The sequence below is a fragment of the Orcinus orca genome, chromosome 5, assembly GCF_937001465.1.
Source record: "Orcinus orca chromosome 5, mOrcOrc1.1, whole genome shotgun sequence".
Taxonomy (NCBI): Eukaryota; Metazoa; Chordata; class Mammalia; order Artiodactyla; family Delphinidae; genus Orcinus; species Orcinus orca.
The window spans coordinates 137,535,576-137,562,904 of record NC_064563.1 but is presented as its reverse complement, the minus strand read 5'-3'; the positions used below and the strand labels follow the sequence as shown (position 1 = coordinate 137,562,904).

At 42.8% G+C, this 27,329-nt stretch overlaps 1 protein-coding gene across 1 annotated transcript; it reads right to left on the bottom strand.

The window, feature by feature from the left end:
• Positions 1-553: 553 nt before the first annotated feature.
• IFNAR1 (interferon alpha and beta receptor subunit 1) lies at positions 554-27,011 on the bottom strand. The gene is made up of 11 exons (XM_004264524.3): positions 26,598-27,011; positions 21,431-21,554; positions 15,815-15,996; positions 13,209-13,366; positions 12,953-13,094; positions 11,950-12,064; positions 8,539-8,738; positions 8,272-8,429; positions 5,669-5,819; positions 5,032-5,177; positions 554-3,814 (listed from the first exon to the last, which is right to left on the bottom strand). Exons 1-11 carry the CDS (start codon positions 26,668-26,670, stop codon positions 3,578-3,580), a joined length of 1,686 nt encoding a protein of 561 aa, XP_004264572.1. The 5' UTR covers positions 26,671-27,011; the 3' UTR covers positions 554-3,577.
• Positions 27,012-27,329: the final 318 nt, after the last annotated feature.

Here is a 27,329-nt window from a genome sequence, read left to right as displayed (position 1 = left end):
TCAAATTCTCTCTTCTTGCCTTTTTTTCACTCAGGTGAAAAAACTGGATGTTACTGGTATTTGTCATTACTGTTAAGTAACAAGGCGTTTCCCGGGCGTCAGAGATGAATTTACTCATATTTACTTCCCTCTACAGTTTGAAAAAAATTTGCGGAAGCTTACTAAAAACACACGAAGGGTTCCCAGCCTGAATGTCAGTGGTATTTAACTTCAGATTCAAACGTGTCTAGAAGGCAGATCAATTTACATGTGGGACTAGGGAGTCTCCTTAAAGAGCTTATCCTGAGAAGAAATGTTGGTAAAAGGAAGCAGTGTAGTTCGACGGAGCAGAGTCTGCACCACACTGCAGACTCACTGGGTCAAGGCTGTGCTCCGGCCAAGTCTAAAGTTGAGGCTGTGAAAATGCAAAGGGCAAGCAAGAGAGCTCCCTGTCCAGGAGCTCCGTGGGGCGGTGACGGCAGTGGGGCCCCCTTCAGGATACCAACGCGGGGCATGCGCACACCGGGTACAGGGACCAGCCCCCTCGGTTGTGAATACCTTGTGAAGACAGCAGTTGCCACTCCTGTGATGCATGTTTAATCAGTTCAAGCAGAACCACCATAAAAGCCAAGACTTTTGGCCTCAGTGCTTATTACAGAAAACTGTTTAACAAACTGTTTAAAAAACAGCAGTGGGGGTTAAGACAAAGTACAAATGAAATAAGATACAAAGCTCACTGCATAGAAACATTGGAGACATGGTTGTGTCCTTCCACAACTCAACAAGACACACAAACAGTGTCAGAAACACCCATTTGGTTCAAATTCTAGATTTCAGTCATTTGACAATTATTTCCTGCGCACTTTTTCCGTGTGAGGCACCGCACTGTGGTAGGTGCTGGGGATACAGTAATAAGTGAAAGTAAATTCCTGCTCTCACAGAGCTTCCGGTCCCCTGGGGGGCAGACAGACACCACGAAACAAACATGTCAGGTAGTCAAAGGGTTACGGGGAGGAGCAGGCAGGTAGGCAAAGTTTCTGTACACTCTCCAAATTCTTAGGAGCCATCACAGGCTGCTTTGAAGGTCATAGTTTGGGAAAAAGATACAAACTCTCAATTATATTTTTGAAATAACTTTTTTATAGGTTGCAAATTTCTGGTCAGACTGTTTAGTTCATGGTTCTCGAGCAGCATTTATACTTTTCTAACTAGAAGCTATGCTAAGTATGGCTGTACTACTGGAGTATGGCCCACATCATGCATGTGCACGTGTAGGTATAAGTATGCACGTATGTTTACAGACGTGTGTCACCACTTACGTATATGTTAATCTACATTACGTATGAATACATTATTTCTGGCTGTAATGATACAAATCTTTTACATAAATGCGTAGGTTGTATCCAGCTTCTCCAAGAACTATCAATATTGTAGTTCTGAGGCAATTTATTGGTGCTCCCAAGTATATGGTATTTCCAAGTAAACTATGCTTCAGAAAAAATACTTGTCACTTTACAAGCACATCCTGATTAAGCAACATGTGGACCACAAAGAAGAAGGGGATGGAATTGCATTTTTAGGTCAGAAGACAAGGCAAAAATTGAGGGTTTTTTGTTCGCTGCTGCTCAGATGCTTGTTCGCTGAAAACCACAGGGGGTCCTAAACCCCAAAGACACACAGACTCCCACATCCAGGGACCTGGCGACTTGTGTGGTGTCTTTTCATCCTAATGCCCGAGTTTTCCCTCTTCCACATCCCATGAAGGAAGTGCTGCTTCCCTTTGGGATGTCCATTCTGAAGCAGCCTTCTTCCTGTGGTAAACCCCGGGCCCGCGTGCTGACCAGGCCTGTCGCACTGACACAGCGTGGAAGCCCGGGCTGACAGGGTCCTGGCATGTTCCTCACTTCCTCGCTTCAGAGGCAAATTCCCACTGACAGGGCCTTTACAAGCGAAGGGCCAACCCAGATCTGCTTTGAACCAAAGGCCTCCGGTCGGCAGGATCAAAGGTGTGCGTGGGTCCCCGTAGGGATTCTGCAGCAGAGAACTGCCTCGGCGGGGATCCCTGGCCCATACTGTATGCTCCCCTAAGAGCCGGACCGAGGTCCAGGGAAGCACACGGTGTGCTCTGCAGAGGACGAGCTGAGCGTCACAGCCCTTCCCAGGGCAGCTGCTTTCAACCTTTCCTTCCACCCAGAAGACCACAGCGGACCACTGTGTAAATAAGACTGGCCTGCCGTGATGCTCTGGGTAGCTCCATCTCCCTTCCCTTTCACTGGTCCTTCTGCAACGACTGAAGCTGAGAACCCGGCCTCAGAGGCCACCAGAATTCCTACACTTCCCTCCTCTGCAGGATCTCCATGAATAATCCCAAATAGCGAATCATTTAAAAATAAGCTACAGATGCCTTTGAAAGGCATTACATATTTTAAAAATTAGGTTTTCTTCCCAGGTACATTTCCTCCCACACCTTGATAATAAATAATTTGCATTTTCTTGAGTGCATGCAGGCTGAGCAGAAGGGGTACCTGAATACTTCCGGACGGCGTAGAGAAGCTGGCCTGGTGTTAGAAACGATGCAGATACGCCACAAAAACAAACCACCCTCAGGAAGCTAGTCATCAACAGTTGATTACACACATTATTCTTGTTTTTCGCTAAAGTCACCTGCTTCTTTCCTACTGAATGACTCTACTTCTTACTCTGTCTCTTCTCTCAGTACCACTTTCTGGTCCCAAGACTTCTTACATCCGCTGTGACTAATGTCACATACTCCCATATCTTAAAAGATAATAGTAAGCTATCTACTCAGATAGTTTCCCATTTCTCTGTCATTTTAGTGATTATGCACTGTAATCAGAAGCTATCGTTCCAATGTTCTGAATCAGGAAGGCTTCATGGACATATAGCAAAAGATTATCTGGTTTTAATCCTAAACCGTAGAAGGGATAGGTAACTGTGATGTAGAAGCCAATGTAATTGGTAAAACGGATAGAATTCCCCTGGAGAATCTGTAAGGACCATACCATGTTTCTGGCATCTGCAGCTGTTTTCCAGAGTAAGCTACCTTTTCAGAAAACCAAGTGATAGTGGTATTCAGGCTTTTCTAAAGACATTTCCAAAGGGCCTACTTTCGTGTCCAAAGAAAAGACCGTATGTTCTAAATGTGTCCTGAAAAATAATGGACTGTAATACTGGGATGGAGAAGGGACAGATGGTATATGCAGCAGCAGTGGCAGCACGGCGACAGTATCAGCCGATGGGAACACAAGCACTGCCCTTACCACACGACGGCGCGGTGGAGCTTAGGGAATCATTAGGAAGACAGAGGGCATCTTCTGGATTTAACTTCTCTCATCCAGGGCGGTCCCATGACAGGTCTTTCAAGACCTTACACGTGGAAAAGAATGTAGAAAACTCTTCTCCAAATTCCTTTCAAATACTTAAGTGCTTGCCTGTATTTTTAGGACCTACGATCTGAAGATGATCTTTCTTCCCCCACAAGCAAATATTCTCTTGCTAGTTACTGAGAGGAGTAAGGAGCCCAGGCTCCCACTGCAACTCCCGCAAGACTCCCTAGTATTTTCGAGTTCATTCCTGGTCACACAGTTTCCTGTTCCAGAAGTTCTTCACTTATTTTACTTTCACTGTTTTCGTCTTCATTAGAATAGTTTCCTGAGTCTTGACTAGTTTGGGAATTGTACTTTTTGTGATCTTCAATTGGATTAGTCTCTTCTATTACAGTAATAGTGTTTGCATTTTCAATTATAGAACATCTTTCCGTTTGTTCCTCAGAAGTGGAAAGGAGTAGATTCCTTACTGGCCATTCAGAGAAATACTAATTCAAAAGGGAAAGAACAGAAACAGATTATTTAAAATCACAAAAATTAGTTTTCTAGTTCTAATAAGCTGTGGTTTCTTCAGTTTTCTAGAAACCCTATCTTTTGACATGCATATTAAAAAGCAAGCTAAGAGCATATCGATTGCACTATAACGTTTAGAATAAGACCATCACTAGTGAGGTCACCTACATGTTGGTATTGTTTTTGGGAATTATATGAAGAGTTCCTAAGAAAGGTCCACTGTGCTATCAGGGAGTGGGGAGTGGAAGAGTGTGGGCGAGGAAGGAAAGGGAGAACACTGGGATTTGGGACATTTTATTTTGACATAATAAAAATTTTGGTATCTAATCCACAAATACCCAGAGAAAGCACAGGGAGAAATTAATTTTTCCCTGTCCCACTAAGAATAAAGAGCTATTGTAACTTGATAGTTTTAAGTTCTTTAAATAACAGCTCTGAATAGAAGGGTATATAGAAATGCTATTTAAAAACTCAGGCATAAAAGAGTAAAACGGTTCATATTTATGGAACGTTTGTACAGTGTTAGGCCCTTCTGGTTTATCTCCTGCGGTCCTCCCAATTCTGCAGGATGGTACTACTGGCTCTGTTTTACAGTCTACGGGCACTTGCTCAAGTACCCTTAAGAGAGCTGCTCAAGTTCACAGAGCCAGTAAGTGCAAATACACTACAGCCCATCAACGATTCACCTTCAGGTCTCTGGCTCCAAAGCCTGGGGAACCTGAAACAGGGCAGGCAGCGTGGAAGCTGCCCCAGTGAACACACCACCCCCAGGCTGGTGTCCTCACTCAGTGCCTTCACTAACTCTGCCAACCAAAACACTGGGTGCTGTGAAAGGAAACTCATGTTTTGCTCCTTCGTTTTCTGTGATTTTATCCACAGAATACAGTGTTTGCACTGACGAGAATATTTTAATCTTTTTGTGAATATAGACTTTCAACGGTAAAACAAGTGCCCCAGTAACCAAGCTGCCAAAAAACAGGAGATTAAGGACACACCTTACTATTCCATGTTATAGTCTATTAAATGACCGTTTCTAAAGTTAATTTCCTGAAACTCTGAAGAAAAAAACCCCAAATCAGTCTGTATTATTTTCTGAATATCAAGAAAACATTTACGTTCTGTTGAAATCAAATATATTTCCCATTCATTTTAAGAAAAATCCAGTTAACTGTTGAAAAGAAAAGTAACATACCTCATCTACAGTGGAAGGAGGTTTACTTGATGGAAAGAACACGTAATTGATACATCTCCAGAGGACTTTCGCAACGTAAATGATAACGATGATAGAAAACAACGCAGTGCAAATTCCAGCTATCAGCCAGGTTTTGGAAGTATTTCCTAAAAACAAATAAATGGTGTTTAGCATCTATATACGTTTTGACACACAAATACATTAAGACTGCTGACAGTTTGTGTGAAACAAATACAGCCACGTGAAAGGAAATATACATTCTATTAAATAATACCAACAATAACATAAAAAAATTCACAACTGAACTAATTAAGGGATTGCCACATAATAATTATATTAAGGATTATATAAAAAATTAAAATAGTCTCGTTAAATTCTAAGAGTAATAATAAAAGGAAATTAATTATGCAGATATGCATGAAATAGAAAGCATACAAAAACCACTGAACTAAGTTGAGGATTAAAAATATTTTCTAAAACTGGAAGGCTCGGCGTGAAGTACTCACACAGTTCATGAAGAAAATATTCTCTATATTTTTGTGGTAGAAAGGAAATATGTTACAACTTTCAATGAATTGGTTATTTTTGTTAAGTCTTGTTACATTAAAAAAGAAAAGATGCAATCAAAGGTTCCGACCTGGTTTTGTTTTCTCACACACAGTAGCGCTAAAAACACTGCTTTTATTCCACTTGCCATTCTCAGTGAATGCTCTGGCTTTCACACAGTATACAGTCAGCGGTTTCAAGTTAGGAAAGGTAACATCCGTTCTTTTCTCTACAACTTTTCTCTATAAAAAATAAGTAAATCGTTGATAAAATTTAGAACCCCAAGAACTCATACAGGGAATATCTATTTTCTGAATTCCTTAGATAGTCAAGCTAAGATTGGCCTCTCCCAAACACTTAGTTGGTATATGTTTGAGAAATATAAATTTGTTTTGGACAACACATTATAACCAAACTCAAAAGTTAAACATGGCTGCTGCCAAAAAAAAAAAATATGTTCCTGAGATGACTCTAATTTATTTTATAAGTACATGCTGATTTGGTTTAATCACCATCACGTTATCTCTGTTTAGTGGCGGAACAATTAAGTGCAGTGGTTCTGGCCTCAAACTGCCTGTAGCAAGATATCACTCACAGCTACGTGGCCTCAGGCACATTATTTAAGTTCCCTGGGCCCTACTCCCAGATCTGTAAAGTGAGGACAATTATGACTCCTATTTATATTAGTCGGCTATTGCCACAATAATGTATAACAAAACATTACAAGGCCAACAAAATAATGTTGTGCAATGCTGTGTAACAAAACAGCCTGTGGCTCAAAAGATGTTTTTCTTACTCGTGAGTGTCCCAAAGTGCTGGGGGAACGCTCACTGAGGACGTGGATCAGGTTTAGGTCTGCTCCACAGTCTCCCATCCGCCCCAGGGCCAGAGACCACCTGGAGCTTGCTTTCCTCTTGACAAATGGGAGAAGCACGCATGCGCACTTAAGGCCTCTGCTCATACCACATCCACTCCCATTCCACTGGTTACAGCCTAGTATCAATGAGGCAGTAATGAATATTCCATCCCAAGTATTTGCTGAATAGTAATTTAATCAAACTGTCTGGCAGGGTTGAAGAATGATTGAGACGATTCATGTAAAATACTTAGCCCAGTACCTTATACATAATGAGTATTCAATAAATTTGAGTTGTTATTACAATTGTAATTATTGATGAGTTACCCAGCATAGGATGGCCAAAGGAAAAAAAAAAGTTATTGAATCTACTATTTGTCAAGCAATGGTATGTATTTGTATATATTTTACCTCATTTTAAACCTTATAAACATCCTTTCAAAAAAAATTAAGTTACAATGTAATATGTATAAAATGGATAACTAATGAGAGAACCTGCTGTACAGCACAGGGAACTCCACTTCGCTGTACAGTGGAAACTAACACAACAGTGTAAAACAACTATACCCCAATTAAAAAAAAAATTAAGTTACTATGACCACCACCACTTTAGAGGAGAGGAAACAAAGTTTTAGCAGTTAACCACCTTGCCTAAGGTTACACAATTTGGGGGCTTGAGACACAAATTTAGATCCTTCTGATCTAGGGATGACTGAGAACTAACCATAGTGCTCAATAGGGCTAAATTCTGCTATGGTTACAGAGTGTTCAGATAGTTAAAATGAAACTAGCCAAGTTGCTGGAATTTTCTTAGATTTTCAACAGAAAATGAAGTTACAGAGTTTACCAACTTATGTGCACAAGATTTTTAAAGGTTGATTCCTTGCTTGCAATTCCACAGGGAAAAGTGATCTAGGAATAATGTGGATTATCTGATGTATATTAGCTTTGTCAGTGGTTTTTGAATTTTAGGGTTTAAACAAGTGTTTCTCAACCTTTTTGTCATGACTACTCCCCTAAGGAGCCTTTTTAGACTATTTTTTCCTAATCCCTCCCCTTTACAAAGTTGAATAAGATTTTGCTGGGCGAAGTTGAACACTCGAGGCAGGTTTTCCTCCTGGAGGGTCACGAACCACTGTAACAGCTAAGATTCTTTTGCTCCCTAAAAACCAATTTTTGCCCTCTTGGAGGTGCCCCACCCCCAGGGGATATGTGGCAATATCTGGAGGCATTTTAGGTTGTCAGAACTGGGACGGAGCGCTACGGGCATCTAGTGGGTAGTGGCCAATGGTATTGCTCGCCATCCTATAATGCACAAGGAAGCTCCCGCAACAAAGAATCAGCCAACCCAAATGTCAAGAGTGTTGAGAAACCCTGGTTCACGAACACCTGAGAATCCTGTTAAAAATACAAATTCCTGAGTTCTACCCCCAGAGATTCTGACTGAGAGGGAATAAGCTCAGGATCTGAATTTTAAAAACTAACTTGCGGGGTCGGGGGGACTTCCCTGGCAGTCTAGCGGTTAGGACTCCGTGCTTCCACTGCGGGGGGCACGGGTTCCATCCCCGGTCGGGGAACTAAGATCCTGCATGCCACGTGGCGTGGCCAAAGAGACAACAATAACAACAACAACAATTAACTGGGGCCCAGATGCAGGTGATCGTAACTCTTACTGTGTAAAACATGGGAAATGCTCATTGCTTCCTATTGTAAATATCTGAGTTAATCACATAGTCTTAAAGTTTAAAAATTTCCCTAGAATTTTAACTTCAAGCTTTGTTTAACCAAACCACAGTTATAACTCTAAATTATAAACCTATACTACATAGTCTTTTTACCTCAGCGTTTGAAGTGTTTTCCCAAAAAATAACTTCATAAATTAGTGGGTAAGGCTGGTTCACAGACTTGTTTTCAGACTCTTTTGGAGCACCGATAGAGACGTGCAGTGAGTCATCATTAACGGATTTCATGCTAATGACTGGAGGAAATATGACAGCTAGAAAAAATGTGTAAAGACACAAAGTTCAAATTAGACTCAAAAAACAATTTTAAGAGTTCGTACCAAATTGGAGAATTACAATGTAAAGTAAAAACTATCGGCTTACTTTTCATTTCAGTATTAAATATTTTCTCTTCAGACCAAAAAGATGTGTTATTTCCATTAGATGCTTGTACACGGATACGGTGAATTCCTTCTGGGAAAGCATTTTGAGGAATCACACAGCGGGTAGTTTTGACGTCTTCACAGTTTGGGATTTGTTTCCATTTGTCTGAATGACTCCCAGGAATCCTTTTTAAAAACTCACTTTTAAGACAAAAAAATGTTTTTTATTCCAAACACATTAATTTAGTAAACATTTACTGAATACCTATAATACAATAGACACTCTGTTAGGGGCTAAGGTTACAGAGATAAACGGTCCTCACCCTCGGGAAACTCACAGGATGGTGGAAGAGACATGTTCACAAAAGAAAACCAAAGATCTTGCTCCAGAGTGTGATAAGGTAGTGGTGTGCTAGGGTTGGCTCGTACCGGTGCACAGAAACAACTGCTAAATTTTCAGGAATGCTGCCAGCTAGTTGTTTAATACAGCCATTTTTAAAAGTTAAGTTACATAAACTTACAAATAAATAAATTATATTAAAAACAAAAGTAATAAATACTCAAAACTCATCTTGTCCTAATTATTTTCCTACATTTTATTATCTATGCTCAAGGCTAGTCACGTCTATCGTGTCTATGCGGCGGAAACGCTATATGACGGAGGGCTTACTGTGCATCTTCCCAAATGCATGTTCAGTGACCTGCTGGGAGCTTGACAGTGGCCATAATAGGAGTAGTTATATTATAAAAACTGGCAAATGCTACAGATAAGGCTTTTCCCTTCTGGAAAGCCAGCTGCTAAACGTACCAGCACACCTGTGGGTAAGTGCTGTATCAGAGGTACACACCAGTGTCCTAAGAGCAAGTCTGCACAGAGTAAGACTGGGCCTGGAGAGGTTAAGTAAGCTGCTCAGAAACCAACAGCTCCAAGCATCTCAGTTCAAGCCTGGAACTGTAACAGCCTCCTGACTTGTCCCCTTGTCTGTCCTGTCTCCTTAGTCCCGCTGCACCACACACAATGTGGCCACCTTCACCCTCCTCAAACACAGGCCTCACGTTACCCGTTCCTCAACACAAAATTCCCAATGGCACTCAAATGCCTACAGGGCAGTCTGGCCTAAGCTTACGCCATCCTATTAATTCAGTGTTCTCTCTCATTGCTCTCCCAGGCCCAAATGCTCTGCTACTCTCAAAGCAGGTCCTCCCTTCTTGTCGGCAAAATTCCAAACTGGCCCCCCAAATTCCTACCTGCCGGTGCACAAGCCCTACATGATCCCCTCCGCCTCAGTGTGGGCAGGATCCATGAACTCTTGATTAGGTTACATTATTTGGCAAAGGTGAAGGGATCTTACAAATGAAATCAAGGTCCCAAACCAGTTGACTTTGAGTTTATCAAATGAGAGCCTATCCTGGGTGGGCCTGACCTGATCAGATAAGCCCTTTAAAAGAGGGTCTAGAGGTTCTAGAGGACAGAGATTCTCTCTCTTGATGGCCTCCAAGAAGCAGGTCACCATGAGTTCTGCAGCTGCGAGAAATGGATTCTGCCAACCACCACATGAGCTAAGGAGACAGCACGAGACAGCTTGTACGAGACAGCAGCCCAGTTGACACCTGAACTGCAGCCTTGCAAGACCCTGAGCAGAGAACCCAGCTAAGCCACACCTGGACTCCTGACCCAAAGTCACGGACAGATAATAAACAGTGTGTTTTTTTTTTTTTTTTTTTTTTTTTTTGCTGTACGTGGGCCTCTCACTCTTGTGGCCTCTCCCGTTGTAGAGCACAGACTCCGGACGCACATGGCTCACGGGCCCAGCCGCTCCGCGGCATGTGGGATCTTCCCAGACCGGGGCACGAACCCGTGTCCCCTGCATCGGCAGGCGGACTCTCAACCACTGCGCCACCAGGGAAGCCCAACGGTGTGTTTTAAGCTGCTAAGTTTGTGGTAGTTTGTTATAGAGCAATGCAAAATGAACACCTCCTCGTTACCCCAACCTAATTTTGTCTCTTCATATCCTGAGCTTCCCCCTGTGTGTAGCCCCTGCCTGGGATGCCCTCTCTTGTCATTTAAAAACATGTGACTCAGCAATCAAGGCCTGGTTCACACTGCATCTCCTTCCAGAGGCTTATTCGGTCTCTCCAGCCCCATCCACCTTTACGCTTCTGACTTCTGTAACCCTTATAGTCGGTACTCCACTCCTCAGTCCTAAATCACATTTTGCTATGCGAAGGCAGATAACTGCTTCGGATTTCTAGCGCCATGTGTTTTATTCTGCTGTACCTTTAGGATTCCTTCAGTGCTTTGTACAGTGTGCTAAGGACCCAGAAGAAACTTAGAGACCAGCCATCAGAAACCCCCATCCCTGTCTAGTCTGTGGCCCTACTGTTTAACATGCTTTTGAAAGTGAAGAATACATAAAAGACTCCTGTACAGTTTCCTGATCAGTGTGTGTGTGTGTGTGTATGTATATCCGTAAGGGCGTGTATGACATGAATGCGTTTATTATGCAAACTGTTACTGCTTCGAAACTAACACCAAAGGGTTGAAAGTAATCAATCGCAGCAGTACTGACTGCCCTTTTCCCTCATTTTTTCTGTGTCTTTCTAATCTCTTGCCTCTCACTCCTCCCTTCCTGCTTTACCTACACTTGCCTTTGGCCCCTCTATTCCTCAGTGCTCAGTATCTCTTTCTTTCCCATAGTCCACTTCACCTTCCACTTGATTACCCTCTTCTCTCCTCCCTCTCTACTTATCCCCTACAGTTTTCCAACTAGTATAAACTTATGCAGTCCTCTTCCACTCACGTGGTGCTAAGCTTCACTCATATTTGACTGGTCTCTACTCAATCACGTAGAGCCCAGCTCTCTCCAACTTTCTTAATTTCCCACCAAAGCAATCACTAAAAACTCTGCCAAAGCCACTAAAATAATCAAGACAATGGGAAGGCTAACTTGAATTGAACACGACAGAGTGACTGGACTCAGATCATTTCAAGGGAACATGACAGAGTGACTGGACTCAGATCATTTCAAGGACTCATGGAAGAAGTGGGTTCTGAAGAAAAGATCACGGCCATGTGTCAAGTATTCCAGATTGAGGAAATAGCACATGCAACTAGAATCACACCTTCCAAAAAAAAAAAAAAAAAAAAAAGAGAGCCAGTTAGAACACTAGATATTATTAGAATATACCCATTTTACAACAAGTGAAGAAACTGACGCCCAAAGAAGTTAAGTGATTAGCTCAATGACATCCTGGGACTAGAATTAAACACTCCAGTTCCAGTATATCACAACCACCTTTCCCTCAGGCCACACGTGTGCACGGAGCAGCAGGTGGCTGAAGCCGAGTGAAAAGAAACCTAACAAACTGGGCAAAATGAACTGCAAAAGAACATTTATGGAATAGAACTTACTGGGACCACTGAGCTCGAAAAGTCGTGTTTTCACGTGCGTAATCCCATTGAAGGACATAGACCTGATTTTCAGCATCGATTCGTATATTTTCTGGTGAAGGCACTTTGTGTTTCTCTAGAAGACAAAGAGCACAAAACACACACACATTTTCTCCAGTGAGATGGTAGATGGCTAGAACTCCTAACAGCATGAGCGAGAAGATAAAAGGCTTGCGTCTTATCATAATGACGTAACAGCGAAGTAAGTTATGGTGTGTGTTCACACAGGGGAATACTACACAGCCATTTAAAAGAATGTGATAGATCTATATGTGCCGACATAAAAAGAGAGCCTCAATATATTGGGTTAAACAAGCAAGTTTAAAATATATCTGGCAGGACCTTAGTTTTTAATTTAAAAGACAAAAACTCCAAAACTGTAAGTCCAAGTATATACTTACGTAAGCCCTGAAAAAAGTATGAAAGGTTGTACACAGACTGCTGGTGATACTCATCTCTGGTAAATGGAATTGGGGGTCAGGAGGCAGGAGAGGAAACCTTTAAACCCTTCTATACTGTTTGATTTTAAAAACAAAGCATATTAAACTTATAATTAAAATAATAAATCCAAGCTCCTGCCCTTAAACCTTAATCGTTGGCAAGATGTCACTGATTAAATGTACCAGGATGCTTTCATATTTTAACATTTCATCTATAAAGGTAAACTTTTTGGAAGACTAACTGTTCTTCTAGCAACTACCTCCCTTTCTTGTGGATTCTAAATAAAAACAATTTTTTTCATTAGAAAATACTTGGATTTTATGCAAAATTTTCATTACTATTTACTTGAGACAAAAATCCCAAATAACATTTGTTGCTTACGTAAATGCTGTTAGAATGCCTTTGCTTTAATGTCTATTAAACCATCACATAAGCTTTAGCAACTGTTGGAAAAATGCCCCGATTAATAGGTTGCCAATTTATATACATAGTTATTGAACCTGAAGCAAGACTTCCTCCTTACCTGTGGTGTTTATACAATACACTGGACTATAGAAACCAACTCTTCTTGGTGAACGTAGTTCTGCTTTAACTTTTAAACAATAAGTAGTCTCTGGTGAGAGGTTATAGATTTTATCTCTGGAATAAACAGTTTCAGTCCTTTCCTATAATTAAAAAAAAAAAAGAAGTCTGTTCTTTAAAAAAGTAAAAAGCCAAGTTTTAGAATGAATTCATGTCATTCTTCTCTCACATCAAACAAAGATAAAAGTAATGCTTACCTCTAGACGTGAAGAGTTTTTCCAGATAACTAAGCTATATATAAAGCTGGAATGGTCCATAGCCCACATGATACTGTCTTTTGTCCCAGGAGGAGAGACGTTTATTATTATTGCCTTATCTTCAGCTTCTAAATGTACATCTAGAGGACCAATCTGAGCTGTAAAAATAAAAACGTTTACTATGTAAGTTCACGAATACAAGCCCAAACGTTCATACAACAAACAATTCTAAGCACTTAATATGTGCCTGGCCTCTACAACGGAGAAAATCCCTCATGGAGCTCACACTTTAGTGAGGGATGTGGCCAAAAATCCCAAATACACAAGTGCATGTAATGTTATCAGGTCACGTGTGCTATAAGAAAAAATGAAGTAACATAAAGGGACAGAGAATGTCAGCAAGAGCTGTTTTAGGTAAGTTAGTGAGGAGAAGGCTCCCCGAGACGTCTGAGCTGAAACCTGAACAAGGTGAGGGAGTCAGTCGTGCAGGTCTCGAGGGGAGAAGCGTCCCCAGCTGAGGGGGCACCAAGGGCAGAGCCCCTGAGATGGGAACGTGCTCACCATTTTCAAGAGACAGTAGGGGGCGCTCGAATGGCTGAGTGGTAGAAAATGAGATCAGAGAGGCAGCTAGAAGCCAGGTAACAGGCAGAACTCTGTAGTCTGAGTCTGTAGTCTCTGGAGGACTGCTGAGACCTGATTCACATCCGGGAAAGATCACCCTGGTTGATGTGTGAGGAAGCAGGGAAGCTACTGAAGCAGTTCGAGTGCCAAGTGGAAGTGGCCTGGCGAAGGCTGGTAGCAGGGGTGGAAGTGAGAAGGGATCCGATTCAGGATATACTCTGAAGGTTGATCACTCAGCATTTGTTGATGGACTGGATGTTGCATGAGAGAAAGAGATGTCAAAGGTGATGCCAGGGCTCTTGGCCTGAGCAAATAAATAGGTGACGTCATTAACCAAGATGAAAAACACTGCAAGAAGAGCAGGTCTGGAGGGGGAAAATCAAGAGCTCTGTTTGACATTTTAAATTTGAGACGACTTGTAGACCTCTAAGTAGAGATGCTTCATAGAGAGCTGGTGATATGAGTCTAAGGTAAGGGGAAGGAATGCGGCTGGAGTGATATGATTTGGGGAGTCAAGAGCACAGATGATGTTGAAAGCCATACGATTCCTGGTGGAGGGGGCGTAGGAGAAGAGGTTCAACGACCAAGCCCTGCAGACTGAGCCCTGCAGCTGTCCAACATTTAAAGGTCTGGGGGATGAGAAGAAACTGACAAAGGAGCAACCAAAGAGCAGCAGGAGAGGCAGGAAAGGGCAGCGCCCTAGAGATCAGAGATGGAAGGGTTTCAGGAAGAAGGGAGTGATGACCACGCCAAAGCCACAGGGGAACTGGGCCAGAAGAGGACAGGGAATCCACTAGGCACTGTGGAGGTCACGGGAACCTCGGCAAGAGTAGTTTTAGGGTAGTGATGGGGAACAAAGCTCAGATGGAGAGGGCTGGAGAGGGTGTAGGAGGAAAAGTGTACAGAGAGGGGGTACAGATCATTCTCGTGTGAGTTTTGGTATAGGGCAGTGGTTCTCAAACTGTTTGGTCTTGGGACCCCTTTACACTCTTAGAGAAACTGAGGGTCCTAAAGAGCTTTTGTTTACATGGGCTATGTCATTGAATATTTAGCATATTAAACATTAAAACTGATAAAAATTTTAAATCTACCAATTCATTAAAAAATAGTAATGATAAAACCCACTATGTGATAAAAAATGACTATATTTCCCAAAACAAACAAGCCAAAAAGCTTAGTGAGGAAAGTGGTGCTATTTCACATTCTGTTCAAATCTCTTTAATGTCTGGCTTAATAAAGAAGGCAGCTGTGTCTCACACCTACTTCTGCATTCAGTCAGTCACCATTTCACATCAAACAGCCTCTAGAAAACTCCAGAGTACACTCACGAGAGAATCAAAATGAAAAAGACAAGTAAGTCTTAGAATTACTAAGAAAATAGTTTGGACTTTATAGACCGCCTGAAAGGGTCTTGGAGACCACACTTTGAGAACAACCACTATAGCAGCGGTCCCCAACCTTTTTGGCACCAGGGACCAGTTTTGTGGAAGACAATATTTCCACGGATTGGTGGGGGCGGCAGTGATGGGAGGAGATGGTTCAGGCGGTAATGCAAGCGGTGGGGAGAGATGAAGAGCGGTGAGGAGTGGTGGGGAGCGGTGAAGAGTGGTGGGGGGCAGTGGGGAGCGGTGAGGAGCGGTGGGGAGCGGTGGGGAGAGATGAAGAGTGGTGGGGAGTGGTGAGGAGCAGTGGGGAGTGGTGAAGAGTGGTGGGGAGGGGCAGATGAAGCTTCGCTCGCTCGCCCTACACGCACGACACTCACCTCCTGCTGCGCAGCCCGGGGTGGAAGGGGTGGTTTGAGGTCCCCTGCACCGTAGGGAAAGCAGGAAAATGATGCCATAGCAGGAAGGAGATACCGGTTTAAGGGAATCCTTGTTTGTTTGTTTGTTTTTAAAGATGGGAGACTTTATATCATGTAAATGAAAGAGGCTGTTCTGGTAATATTTAATAAAGAATACAGTGTAATTCAGCTGGCAACTTCTTACCTTCTTGAAATGGTATAAATGGCTTAACCTCATGCCATTGAGAAGTGCTGTTTCCTTCTTCTGCTCTTATGCGCAATTCAATTTTTTCATAAACATTTTTAAGCTTGACTGAAGAAAAGTTGCATTCGGTACTAGTAATATGCTGACACCCAGGCAATTTCTTCCAATTATCCATCCCTGGTCTTCAAGATAAAAAAGCAAATGAATGAATGAACATTATAAATACAAGAGTGACAAACATGTTTTCTATTTACATTAACATTATAAAGTGTAAGTAGTTATTTCTTCTACTTGAGTTAATGTCCTGACAATATTTTTGTGTGTAACGTTCTACTCTTTTTCAATACATATATACCAAGTTATTATTTATACAATGGAATAATTCTGACATATAGTTAACTTTTTAATGTAAAAAATCCTAATGCATTAGGATTTCAAAGAAGCAGAGAAAGAAAGAACCCGTAAGATAAAAGTGCACTTACTGTTGGCTTTGTTAAAGGTAGTTGTGTGGCTTTTGGCCAACTACTTTGTATTCTGGATCCTCTCTTCCTTACTGAAAAATTGGGAAGTGGATTTGATGATTCCCTTCTGACCTCTTCCTATGAAGAGACTTACTAACCCTAAGGAAGACCTCAGAATCGGTATGGTTTGAGAATTTCCTCTGCTCTTCTCAAAACCAAACCATTCCTTCTGCATACTGATCTCTATAATTCCTTTGTTACATGACTAGAAACAAAGAACTTAAAATGTTAACATAAACTAACAAACTTCTCAATGTGGATTTAGTCCCTTAAAAAGTTTGGGTGATATTAGATTTTTTTTAAGCATGTGAAGAAACTAAGTTGGCACAGAGTGCCTTAAACAGAAAGGACATGTTGCTACAAAGGGGACAGGAGGCTGAAGTGAAGGTGAGGGACAGAAAACAAACATTAGATTTCAAAATTTTTGCCTGTGGTAAGCCCTGTCTGCCTTAAACCAAAGAGAGAAACTATCCTCTGAGAAGGCATTTTTGTCAAGCCTAATTCATAGTTCTAGCACTAGCTGATTTTTATTTTTTTGGGTAATATTGTAGACCTCATTTTAAAGATGCTAAAGCATGTTTATTTTTTTTTAAATTAATTTATTTTTAAAAATATTTATTTATTTGGCTGCACCGGGTCTTAGTTGTGGCACTGGGGATCTTCACTGCAGCATGCGGGATCTTTTTTTTGTTTTTAGTTGCAGCGTGTGGGCTCTTAGTTGCGGCATGTGTGTGGGATCTAGTTCCCTGACCAGGGATCGAACCCAGGCCCCCTGCACTGGGAGCACGTAGACTTAACTACTGGACCACCAGGGAAGTCCCTAAAGCATCTTTAATAAAAAGCTAAGGATGCTCTTTATTAAAAGCTAATAGAAATTAGGGATGATATCTAAATAATGTTTGTGCTGACTCCAATTCAAGTCTACCTTATTTTTCAAAAAAGAAACATCTTCAAAATGTTACTGGGACTTCCCTGGTGGCACAGTGGTTAAGAATCCGCCTGCCCATGCAAGGGACAAGGGTTCTATCCCTGGTCTGGGAAGATCCCACATGCTGTGGAGCAACTAATCCCGCGAGCCACAACTGCTGAGCCTGAGTGCTGCAACTACTGAAGCCCACGCACCTAGAGCCTGTGCTCCGCGACAAGAGAAGCCACCGCAATGAGAAGCCCGCGCACCGCAATGAAGAATAGCCCACGCTCGCTGCAACTGGAGAAAGCCCGCATGGAGCAACAAAGACCCAACACAGCCAAAAGAAAAAAAGTTACCAATAATATACACTACCATATACACTTCATTCCTGGCGAGTTTCCCCTTCTTTACCTATCTGAGATTTACCTATTTGAGATTAGAGTTGGCATTGATAATACCTTGATTTAAATGCAAATCTTCCTGAGAAACTCCTCCACAACAGAATCTATTTTTTTAACATCCAGACTTTAAAAATCTAAACCAAAAATTCAGATTGTTTTTCCCCTCAAATGTCATTTATTAGAAAATATAATTCCAGAGAAATTAGGAGATTAAGGAAGTCTGGGAAGTGGGTAGGGTACACAGACCTCTTTAAATCAGGTGCATAGAGGGTCAAATAAAATGAGCTCCAGGCAAAAGGTCAGTAAAGCATTTCTGGTCCATTTATATGGAGAACTTTTATTATACTCAACAGAAAACCGCATAAAAAATTTAAAACTAAGCCTTGATATGGTTTTAACCCACGCTCACTCTTTACATCTGTCTTTCCTGCTCCAGGAGATGCAGCTGCCCACTCTATTACAACTGCTTTTGCATGTAAGGGAGCTACTACAGTAGTAGCTACTTTTATATTTTCTTAAAAAAAAAACAAACTTTATCATATACAGTGTTTAGATCACAACAGAAATATAACTTGAAAATAAATGTGTAACCAATAGAAAATTCATTTCATAAAACCAGTTTCATAATAAAACTTCATGCCATCTTTGTCACTCCTATTCACTAACGTATTCCAAGTACCCAGAAGAGTGTTTGGCATAAAAGGCGTCCAATGTTTGTTGAATGAAGACTGCACACTACATACGTCATAATACACTTTATTTATTTTAAATAAATAAATAAATTCATTTATTTAGTTAATTAATTTATTTTTATTTTTGGTTGTGTTGGGTCTTCATTGCTGCGTGTGGGCTTTCTCTAGTTGCAGCGAGCGGGGGCTACTCTTCATTGTGGTGCACAGGCTTCCCACTGTGGTGGCTTCTCTTGTTGCAGAGCATGGGCTCTAGGCGCACGGGCTTCAGTAGTTGTGGCACGGGGGCTCAGTAGTTGTGGCTCGTGGGCTCTAGAGAGCAGGCTCAGTCGTTGTGGCCCACGGGCTTAGTTGCTCTGTGGCATGTGGGATCTTCCGGACCAGGGCTCAAACCTGTGTCCCCTACACTGGCAGGTGGATTCTTAACCCACTGTGCCACCAGGGAAGTCCCCATAATACATTTTAGATATAAGTCACAAACACTGACGTCTTAGATAAGCATATGTTCTACAGGCACTGGTATCCCAGCAGCTTATTTATGTGTCTGTGTATCATTTATCACCAGTGATATGTCTAATGTTCTGAGAAACACTATATTGAAAAAAATATCTGTCTGCTGCTGACATTAACTACACTTTGGTTGACCACGTTCTCTGCACCACTGTTATGCGCACTTGATACACAATTGGGCAACACTCACAATAGCCTTCCAAGTTACATGCTTCATCACTGGGGTGTCCCAGGCCAGTGTGCCTGGGACTGTCCTGGTTTAACCTAATGGTTCCAGCTTATCTAAAATCAAGTGCTTCTGTTCACTCTCACAAGTACCCTGGTTTGAATGATAAATTACATATGATCATACTAATTTTTTATCTTTACTTAACAGATAAGGAGACTGTGACAGAGAGAATAAGTAGCAGAGGATAGATTTAAACCCAAGCAGCCTGGCTCAAGTTCATATAACGCTACATCACACTAACCGCTAAACTGGCTCCCCGAACTTGTGACCTGGCATGTTCTTACAAGGCAATTGTTTATAAGGCTAGCAGAACAGAAGAGAGAAAGAACACACTGAAACAGTGCATTGGATACTAAAGTCAGAGCCGACAGATTATCATGAACTGGAGAATTTAGTAGAAGTGACAGAACGTGTGAAAGAACAAGAACACGAGAGCACTGTCTATGGCTCTGTTCTTTATTACAAGGGTAATTTTATTTTATTATTTTATTTTTATTTATTTTTTAATTTAATTTTTGTGTGTGTGTGTGGCTATGTTGGGTCTTCGTTGCTGCACGCAGGCTTTCTCTAGTTGCGGTGAGCGGGGGCTACTCTTTGTTGCGGTGCGCGGGCTTCTCCTTGTGGTGGCTTCTCTTGTTGCGGAGCACAGGCTCTAGGCACGCGGGCTTCAGTAGTTGTGGTGCACGGGCTCAGTTGCTCCGCGGCATGTGGGATCTTCCCGGACCAGGGCTCGAACCCATGTCCCCTGCATTGGCAGGCAGATTCTTAACCACTGCGCCACCAGGGAAGTCCCTACGAGGGTAATTTTAAATAAAGGAATCTGAAATAATCTCTATTATACCTAAAATAGTTGTTTCATAACAACATTCTGAACTAAGGCAAAGAACAAATTTGGTAACAAAACTCAAAGTTCAATTTAAAGAAAATCTCTAAAGATGAAAACTGTTAAATTATCAGCTCTGAGAAAAACCATGTGTGTGTGTGTGTGTGTGTGTGTGTGTGTGTGTGTGTGTGTGTGTATGTGTATACATATATATGGTTGACCCTTGAGCAACACGGGTTTGAACTGTGTGAGGCCACTTACACGCAGATTTCTTTCAATAAATACATGTTACAGCACTACACGACCTAGGGTTGGTTGAATCCACAGATGCGTAACCGCAGATATGGACAGCCTGCTGTAAAGTTATACTCAGATTTCCGACTGCACGGGATGGGGGTTGGGTGGGGTGACCATCCCTAACCCCCGCCATTGTTCAAGGGTCAACTGTATATACACACAGACACAAATTACTAACCATCAACTGGAGAACAACCGGGCTGAAGTGGTGGAATCCTGGTTCTAGAGGTCCTACACCCTGTTTCTTCACTGCCTGATTCCCTGCCTGCTCTTTCTTGGAGAGGGATCATGGTTAGCAGACAGGGTCCCAGAACCCAAAGCAAAGTACTGTACTTTCTGAGTGGTATTTCCTTCTGTAATCCCTTCGTCCACAACTCCCTGTCTGCCTATCCTCTTGGCAATCATTAAGTAGAAAGTTAGCACTAGGGAAGAGGCAGAAACACCAGAAACACTGAGTCTGTGGGAAGGCAGGGTCCAATATACTGATGTTTATAAAGTGTATCTAGAATTAAAACTTCGTGTATGATGGAGACAAGAGGAAAGCCTGACCACAGAAGCCTATTGCAAGACCGTGGCTAGACCTTTAGGGGCACTCTTCCATATCCTCAAGGTATGCTCTAGGTCAGCCCCTAATTTATATTTAAAGAAGTTGGAGGGCTTCCTTGGTGGCGCAGTGGTTGAGAGTCTGCCTGCCAATGCAGCGGACACGGGTTCGAGCCCTGGTCCGGGAAGATCCCACATGCCACGGAGCAACTGGGCCCGTGAGCCACAACTACTGAGCCTGCACGTCTGGAGCCTGTGCTCCGCAGCAAGAGAGGCCATGACAGTGAGAGGCCCGCGCACTGCGATGAAGAGTGGCCCCCGGTTGCCACAACTGGAGAAAGCCCTCGCACAGAAACGAAGACCCAAGACAGCCAAAAATAAATAAATAAATAAATAAATAAATAAATAAATAAATAAATAAATTTAAAGAAGTTGGAGCATACAGAACAGAGAAGGTATGGCTGTGGACTACAGAAGTTGTCTGCTAGCCTCGTCCCCCAAATCTCTTGCTTCAATACCCAAAGATGAATTTGACTGTGTCTCTATTTGTAGAAATGAAGTTACAAATATTATGCAAAATAGGCATTTTCTTTAAAAAATGGAAAAACCAAATATTTCCTAAATCTGAAAAAAAAATTTATGGTGTTAAAGTGGTAAAAATTATTCAGCACATCAATAAGTAGAGTAACGTACATTTTATACTCTGCTGAAAAAGTCACATTCCTGACAGACTCACGGCTGCTGTTCCACTGCAGGATAAAGTTGTCATCAATGATGCAGACCCTGCCATTTTCAGGAGATTTTAGATTTGTTCCCCCTGTCAAGGCAGTAAGAAAGAAGACAGTTATACATACACACATATATACATACTATAGATATTTTATATATTTTTAAATGTTATTCTTCACATCACTGATTGGAGAATGAATACATTTAAATATAAAATATAAAAGTTAAGTATATAAAGAAATCTAAAAAAACCTAGTGCTTGCTCTCAGGATAGGGAGGCTGCTAATTATTTCTATCTCTGCATTCGAGAGAGTTGGTTGAGTTTTTAAAATCTATAAAAAGCAAACATTATATATAAATTATACTTCAATAAAGGTAGAAAAAATAAATCATAAAAAGGTAAGCATTGTCTTTTAACTGGAAAAAAAAAGTCTCTGTATAAAAATCGTATTTTTCTTTGGTCTTAGAAGTGATACTGACGTAAAGGATACAGGGTTGCACTGTTTAACAGCCTCAATTTGGTTTCGCATACTATGTTCAGAGAGGGATATACTCTGATAGAGAGCTGAACAGATGTGGTTTCAGAGCTGATAACTATTCATAGGAACCAAACATTCACATAAGAAAATCGATAGAGATATAAAAGTTTATCACGTCACCCAAGCCCTACAGGAACCTGAAAGGGTCTTGACCACTGAATGTGTCGTCTGAACCCTTCTGTTTTTTTTTTTTTTCGGTACGCGGGCCTCTCACTGCTGTGGCCTCTCCCGCTGCGGAGCACAGGCTCCGGACGCGCAGGCTCAGCGGCCATAACTCACGGGCCCAGCCGCTCTGCGGCACGTGGGATCTTCCCGGACCAGGGCTCGAACCTGCATTTCCTGCATCGGCAGGCGGACTCCCAACCACTGCGCCACCAGGGAAGCCCCTTCTGTTTATTTTTAAGGACTTCCATCTAGAGACCTATTTTATTTCTTATGCTTTTTTAAAAAACTGAAGTGTAGTTGATTTACAATATTGTGTTAGCTTCAGGTGTACAGCAAAGTGATTCAGTTTTATATATACATGTTGCAGATTATTTTCCATTTTAGGTTATCACAAGATACTGAATATAGTTCCCTGTGTTATACAGTAAATCCTTGTTGTTTATTTATTTTATGTATAGTAGTTTGTATCAGTTACTCCCATACTCCTAATTTATAACCCCCCACCCCTTGCCATTTCTTTTTCTTTTTTTCCCCCTTTATTTCTTATACTTCTAGTACAAATCTTCCACCAGTTGGATGCCCTCTCTTCTGCTTTTTCCTTTTTGGCCTCTCCAAATAGCGTTTCTCTTCCTCTCTGACCACCCAAATCCTCCAAGACCCAGCTCAAATTTGCCCCCTAACAGAAAACCTTCCTCAAATACTGCAGCTCATACCAACCTTGCTCTTTCTTTACATGCTGCATCATGAATCTGCACCACTCAATTTCACACTAAAGTAGATGTACTCAGCACAGTACCCGACATCTAAAAGGCTCTCAAAACTTGCTGATTGAAGACGTCTTTTAAAAAATTGCTTCTTTGGGACTTCCCTCGTGGCGCAGTGGTTAAGAATCTGCCTGCCAATGCAGGGGACACGGGTTTGAGTCCTGGTCCGGGAATATCCCACACGCTGCGGAGCAACTAAGCCCGTGCACCACAACTACTGAGCCTGAGCTCTAGAGCTCGTGAGCCACAACTACTGAGCCCGCATGCCACGACTACTGAAGTCTACGCGCCTAGAGCCCGTGTTCCGCAACAGGGGAAGCCACCACAGTGAGAAGCCTGTGCACCGCAATAAAGAGTAGCCCCTGCTTGCCGCAACTAGAGAAAGCCCGTGCGCAGCAACGAAGATGCGATGCAGCCAAAAATAAATAAATGAAATAAATACATTTATTTAGAAAAATTGCTTCTTTATGTTAAACACAACCTCCAACCATACTGGAAGTTCCTCAAGGCAAGGTATACATAGCTTCATACTTAACCTGCATTTTACAGAGTCCTCAGACTAATGCTGAGTTCACAGGAACTTTTTCCATATCACAAAGGACTGATCTTTCATGATGATAAATTACAATTTTTAAAAGACCAGCTTTTAAGTTTACTCTCTTCCCTGCAATATTTCTAGCCTTTACTTCTGCTTCAGGACAAGGATGTTATCTCCTCACAGACTTTCTACTACAGAGGTCCTTGTATAGAACTTTTATTTATTGGGATTGCTGCCTCTACTTTCCGGTTAGAGATATTATGGTATGGAGTCCAAAGGGGAGACAGCTGAGGAGACATTTTCTGATTTTTCTTTTTAATTTGGGGGGGTACTCATTGAGTCTCCCCACCCACATTTTCTATTTTACACTCCTATTCTCCGAGACATCATCACCGAATAGAATTACTCCCTCGTATCCCACTCTAAACTTAATCCCCATCCCAGTGGTTGGAATTTTAGAGATTCTAGGCAGCCAAAGGACAGTGACTGGGTTTATGGGGTTAACAAAAGGTCTGATGGCATTTGTAGTCTCCAGCCCAGAATATTCTAATTCTAGTAATTCTGGGCCCTGAGATAGGATGCAGCAATTTGATACCTGGGGTAGAGCCAGGTATTTCCTCAGAGATGAAATCCTTCTGCTACTAAGGGAAGGAGACCCTGGAGTTAGAGGCATCTTGGCATTTGGGAGACAAACAAATAATTGACTGATAAATGGACAGGGACTTGGAAATAGTTATTAAATAGGATTTTAGAGTTCATAGATTTTGTTCTATTAGTATTAGCAATATCCCTTTGATAATAGTTTATTTCAACATTTAGCATGTAAAATATATAAAAGGGTACTTAATCCAATATTTCTATTTATACAATTGGTTGCTTCAACCCTTCACATTCATATTGATGACTAGAAATGGTTTATTATATATATACATTTTTAGTATTTATTTATTTGGTTGTGCTGGGTCTTAGTTGCGGTAGGTGGGCTCCTTAGTTGTGGCTCATGGGCTCCTTAGTTGCGGCTCGCCAGCTCCTTAGTTGCAGCACATGGACTCCTTAGTTGCGGCACACGGGCTCCTTAGTTGGGGCGTGCAAACTCTTAGTTGCGGCATGCATGTGGGATCTAGTTCCCTGACCAGGGATCGAACCCGGGCCCCCTGCACTAGGAGTGTGGAGTCTTATCCACTGCGCCACCAGGGAAGTCCCATGGTTTACTATATTTTTAAGTCTGACATAAATCCAGACACATACATCTATACAGATATAAATTTCCTCCCATATTTTGGATAGTTTTCTTAGACTAGGATCCCAGAGTTGCATTTACTAGGTTTGAAAGTATGAACAGTTTGATGATTTTGAAATATAGAGCAACATTATGATCTCAAGTTAGGGTTAACATTTCATTTAGTTTTCAACATTGCTATTCCTTTGAGAAAAAAGTAGATTAGTTAACTGAAAGATAACTAAGCCCTTAACATATAGGTGGATAATCAAGAACTAAATTGTGTGACCTTTAGAAAAAGTCTAGCCTTAGGCCCCAGGGCTTTGAGGCCAGATTCTCAGGGTTTGATTTCCTCCTAAAGCACTGGCTAGCTATATGGCCTCAGTCCACTCCTCTGTAAAATGAGGATAACAGTGCCTAGCTTTGTTCTGAAAGCTAAATGAGTTCATCCCTTTAAAACACTAAGAGTAGTGCCTGGTACACAGTTAGGAGGGCAATAGATGCCAGGTGTATGTGAAGTTTATTTTAGCTCTCCTCTAATCCAGATTAAAATTGTGATCTTAATGAACGCCCTCCTGGAATGTTAATTTTACATGAAAATTCTGGGGAAAGTCTTTTTATACGAAAGCAAACATGAGTTTAAGGCAAAATTTTCATGAACAAAAGACTCCAAAGAAATTACCAGGGGTTACATCAGGACCCTAGTACCCATATACTATATACCATGTATGTGGAAGGGTTTGAGAAATAGGTGTGAAACAGAATAAAGGAAACATCATTTAAAATGAAGTTAGGAGGCCAGAAGCTGGAGCCTTCATGCACTTTCACTCACCATCAATTCCAGACCCCAGGAGGAAGAATTCTCCTCTACCAGCAACAAGCCCAGCCAATGGGAAAAGCAGCACCATCCTGAACTCTTGCTTTCCTCCAATGGACTTTCTCTCAAAACAGCCCCAACCAACTTCCTCCTTTTTCTCTATCAAGTCACCTTCTTCTCTTTTTGTTGTTGGACTTGCCTAAGGTTTTTGACCTAACTTGCTTGTCCCAAATTGCAATTCCTCTGTTATTCTGGAAGAAACCCATTATGCTGGTAAAATAACCAACTGGCTGTTTTATTTTTTAGGACAAGAAAGATAGGATACCATGTACCCCAGAAAATAAGGATATGCTTTTCTAAACAAACAGGTGCTTTAAGCCCTCTAGGCAGCCTCACCAACTCCTGGATTCCTGCTCTCAGCTGCTAGGCCCTGTTTGTCTCTGGGCCTACAAAGACGAAGGGGGACACCGAGTCCCCCTTCTCACTACAAAGTCAACCGTATGATAGCTGCCATTCCTCCATGCATCCCAGCTAAGTTAAGAAAGGCAGCAAATTAGCTTGGTGGCTCCCAGCCTTTGTATTTTGGCTTTGTATTTTTCTTTTATTATTATTACTTTTTTATTAGATTGTACGAATCCTGAGGGCAGAGAAATGCTTGCAAACCTTATCCCCCTCCCACATGGGACCAAGTGACTGTTTACTAAATTGAAGAAACAGCAGCACACAGCTCGTGGCTAAAGCCTTATTATTAAAAAGTCCAGTCGAGCTGCCAGATTTTTCGGACGGAAACAAACTCGACACCAAAGCTCTCCCACACCCCGCCCCGCGGGGTAGGAGCCCAGGGAACAGGCACAGGGCGGAAGGGATGGCGAGGAGGGCGCCCCCAAGCAAGCGGTGTGGAAAGATCTTGAACATCACTTTCTCTCGTTTGATTTTCGAGCCCAAGTCGGTTTCAATGTGAGCGCTGCGACCACGGACAACCAGAGGTCTCCCAGAGAGGACCTCTGTCCCTCCCGGGTCCGAGGTTTCCCACGCTGCCGCTGTCCAGCCTCGCGCCCAGCCCCCGCCCTAGGGAACGCCATCTCTCACCTGAGGCTGCGGGCAACACCCACGGCGCCCCAGCGACCAGCATGAGGGTCGTCGCGCCCAGGAGCGCAAGCATAGTCCGCGGGCCGCCGGCAGCCCTCCAGTCACATCTTCTGCCACCGCAGGTAGGACGAGGCGGCACGAAGGAAGGTTGGGCGCACTGGCTGTCCCCGGGCCTGCGCCCCAAGCTCACCAAGCCCACCTCCGCGTCGCCCCGCCCCTCTGCCCACCGACTCCCGTGCACGCGCCGTCCTTTCTGCGCGCGTGCCACCGTCCGCGCACGCGCGTGGGACACCGGTGGGCAGCGCAGCCTCCGCTGCCCTCCCCCGCGACCCTTCTTTCCGGCCCGAGACCGCACACTCGCGGTACACTCTCGGGTTCCGGGAAGACCGCGTCTAAGCGGAGGCCTTGCCCCCGGCAGGAACGCGGAACTTTGCCAGTGCGTCTGCGCAAGCCTCGCGGCCTGGCGTCCGCTCCCCCGTCCCCCCTGCCCCCTCACTTCCCGCTACTAGCAGCCGGAGGCCACTGTCGGGCGCTCGTCCCTCGCCCTCCCCAGCCCGGGTAGCGGACAAGGGAGCCTGGGAAAGCGGTGTTGGGGCGGCTTGGGGATTAAGGGAGAAAGCAATGAGGACACTTCCGAGCGGGTCAGGCCGCGAAGGGTAGGCGTGTCCAGAGTTAAGCCTAGACACGTTGAGCTCCCATTTTCCGAGCGACCTGGCCCGGGGCAGCACGGGT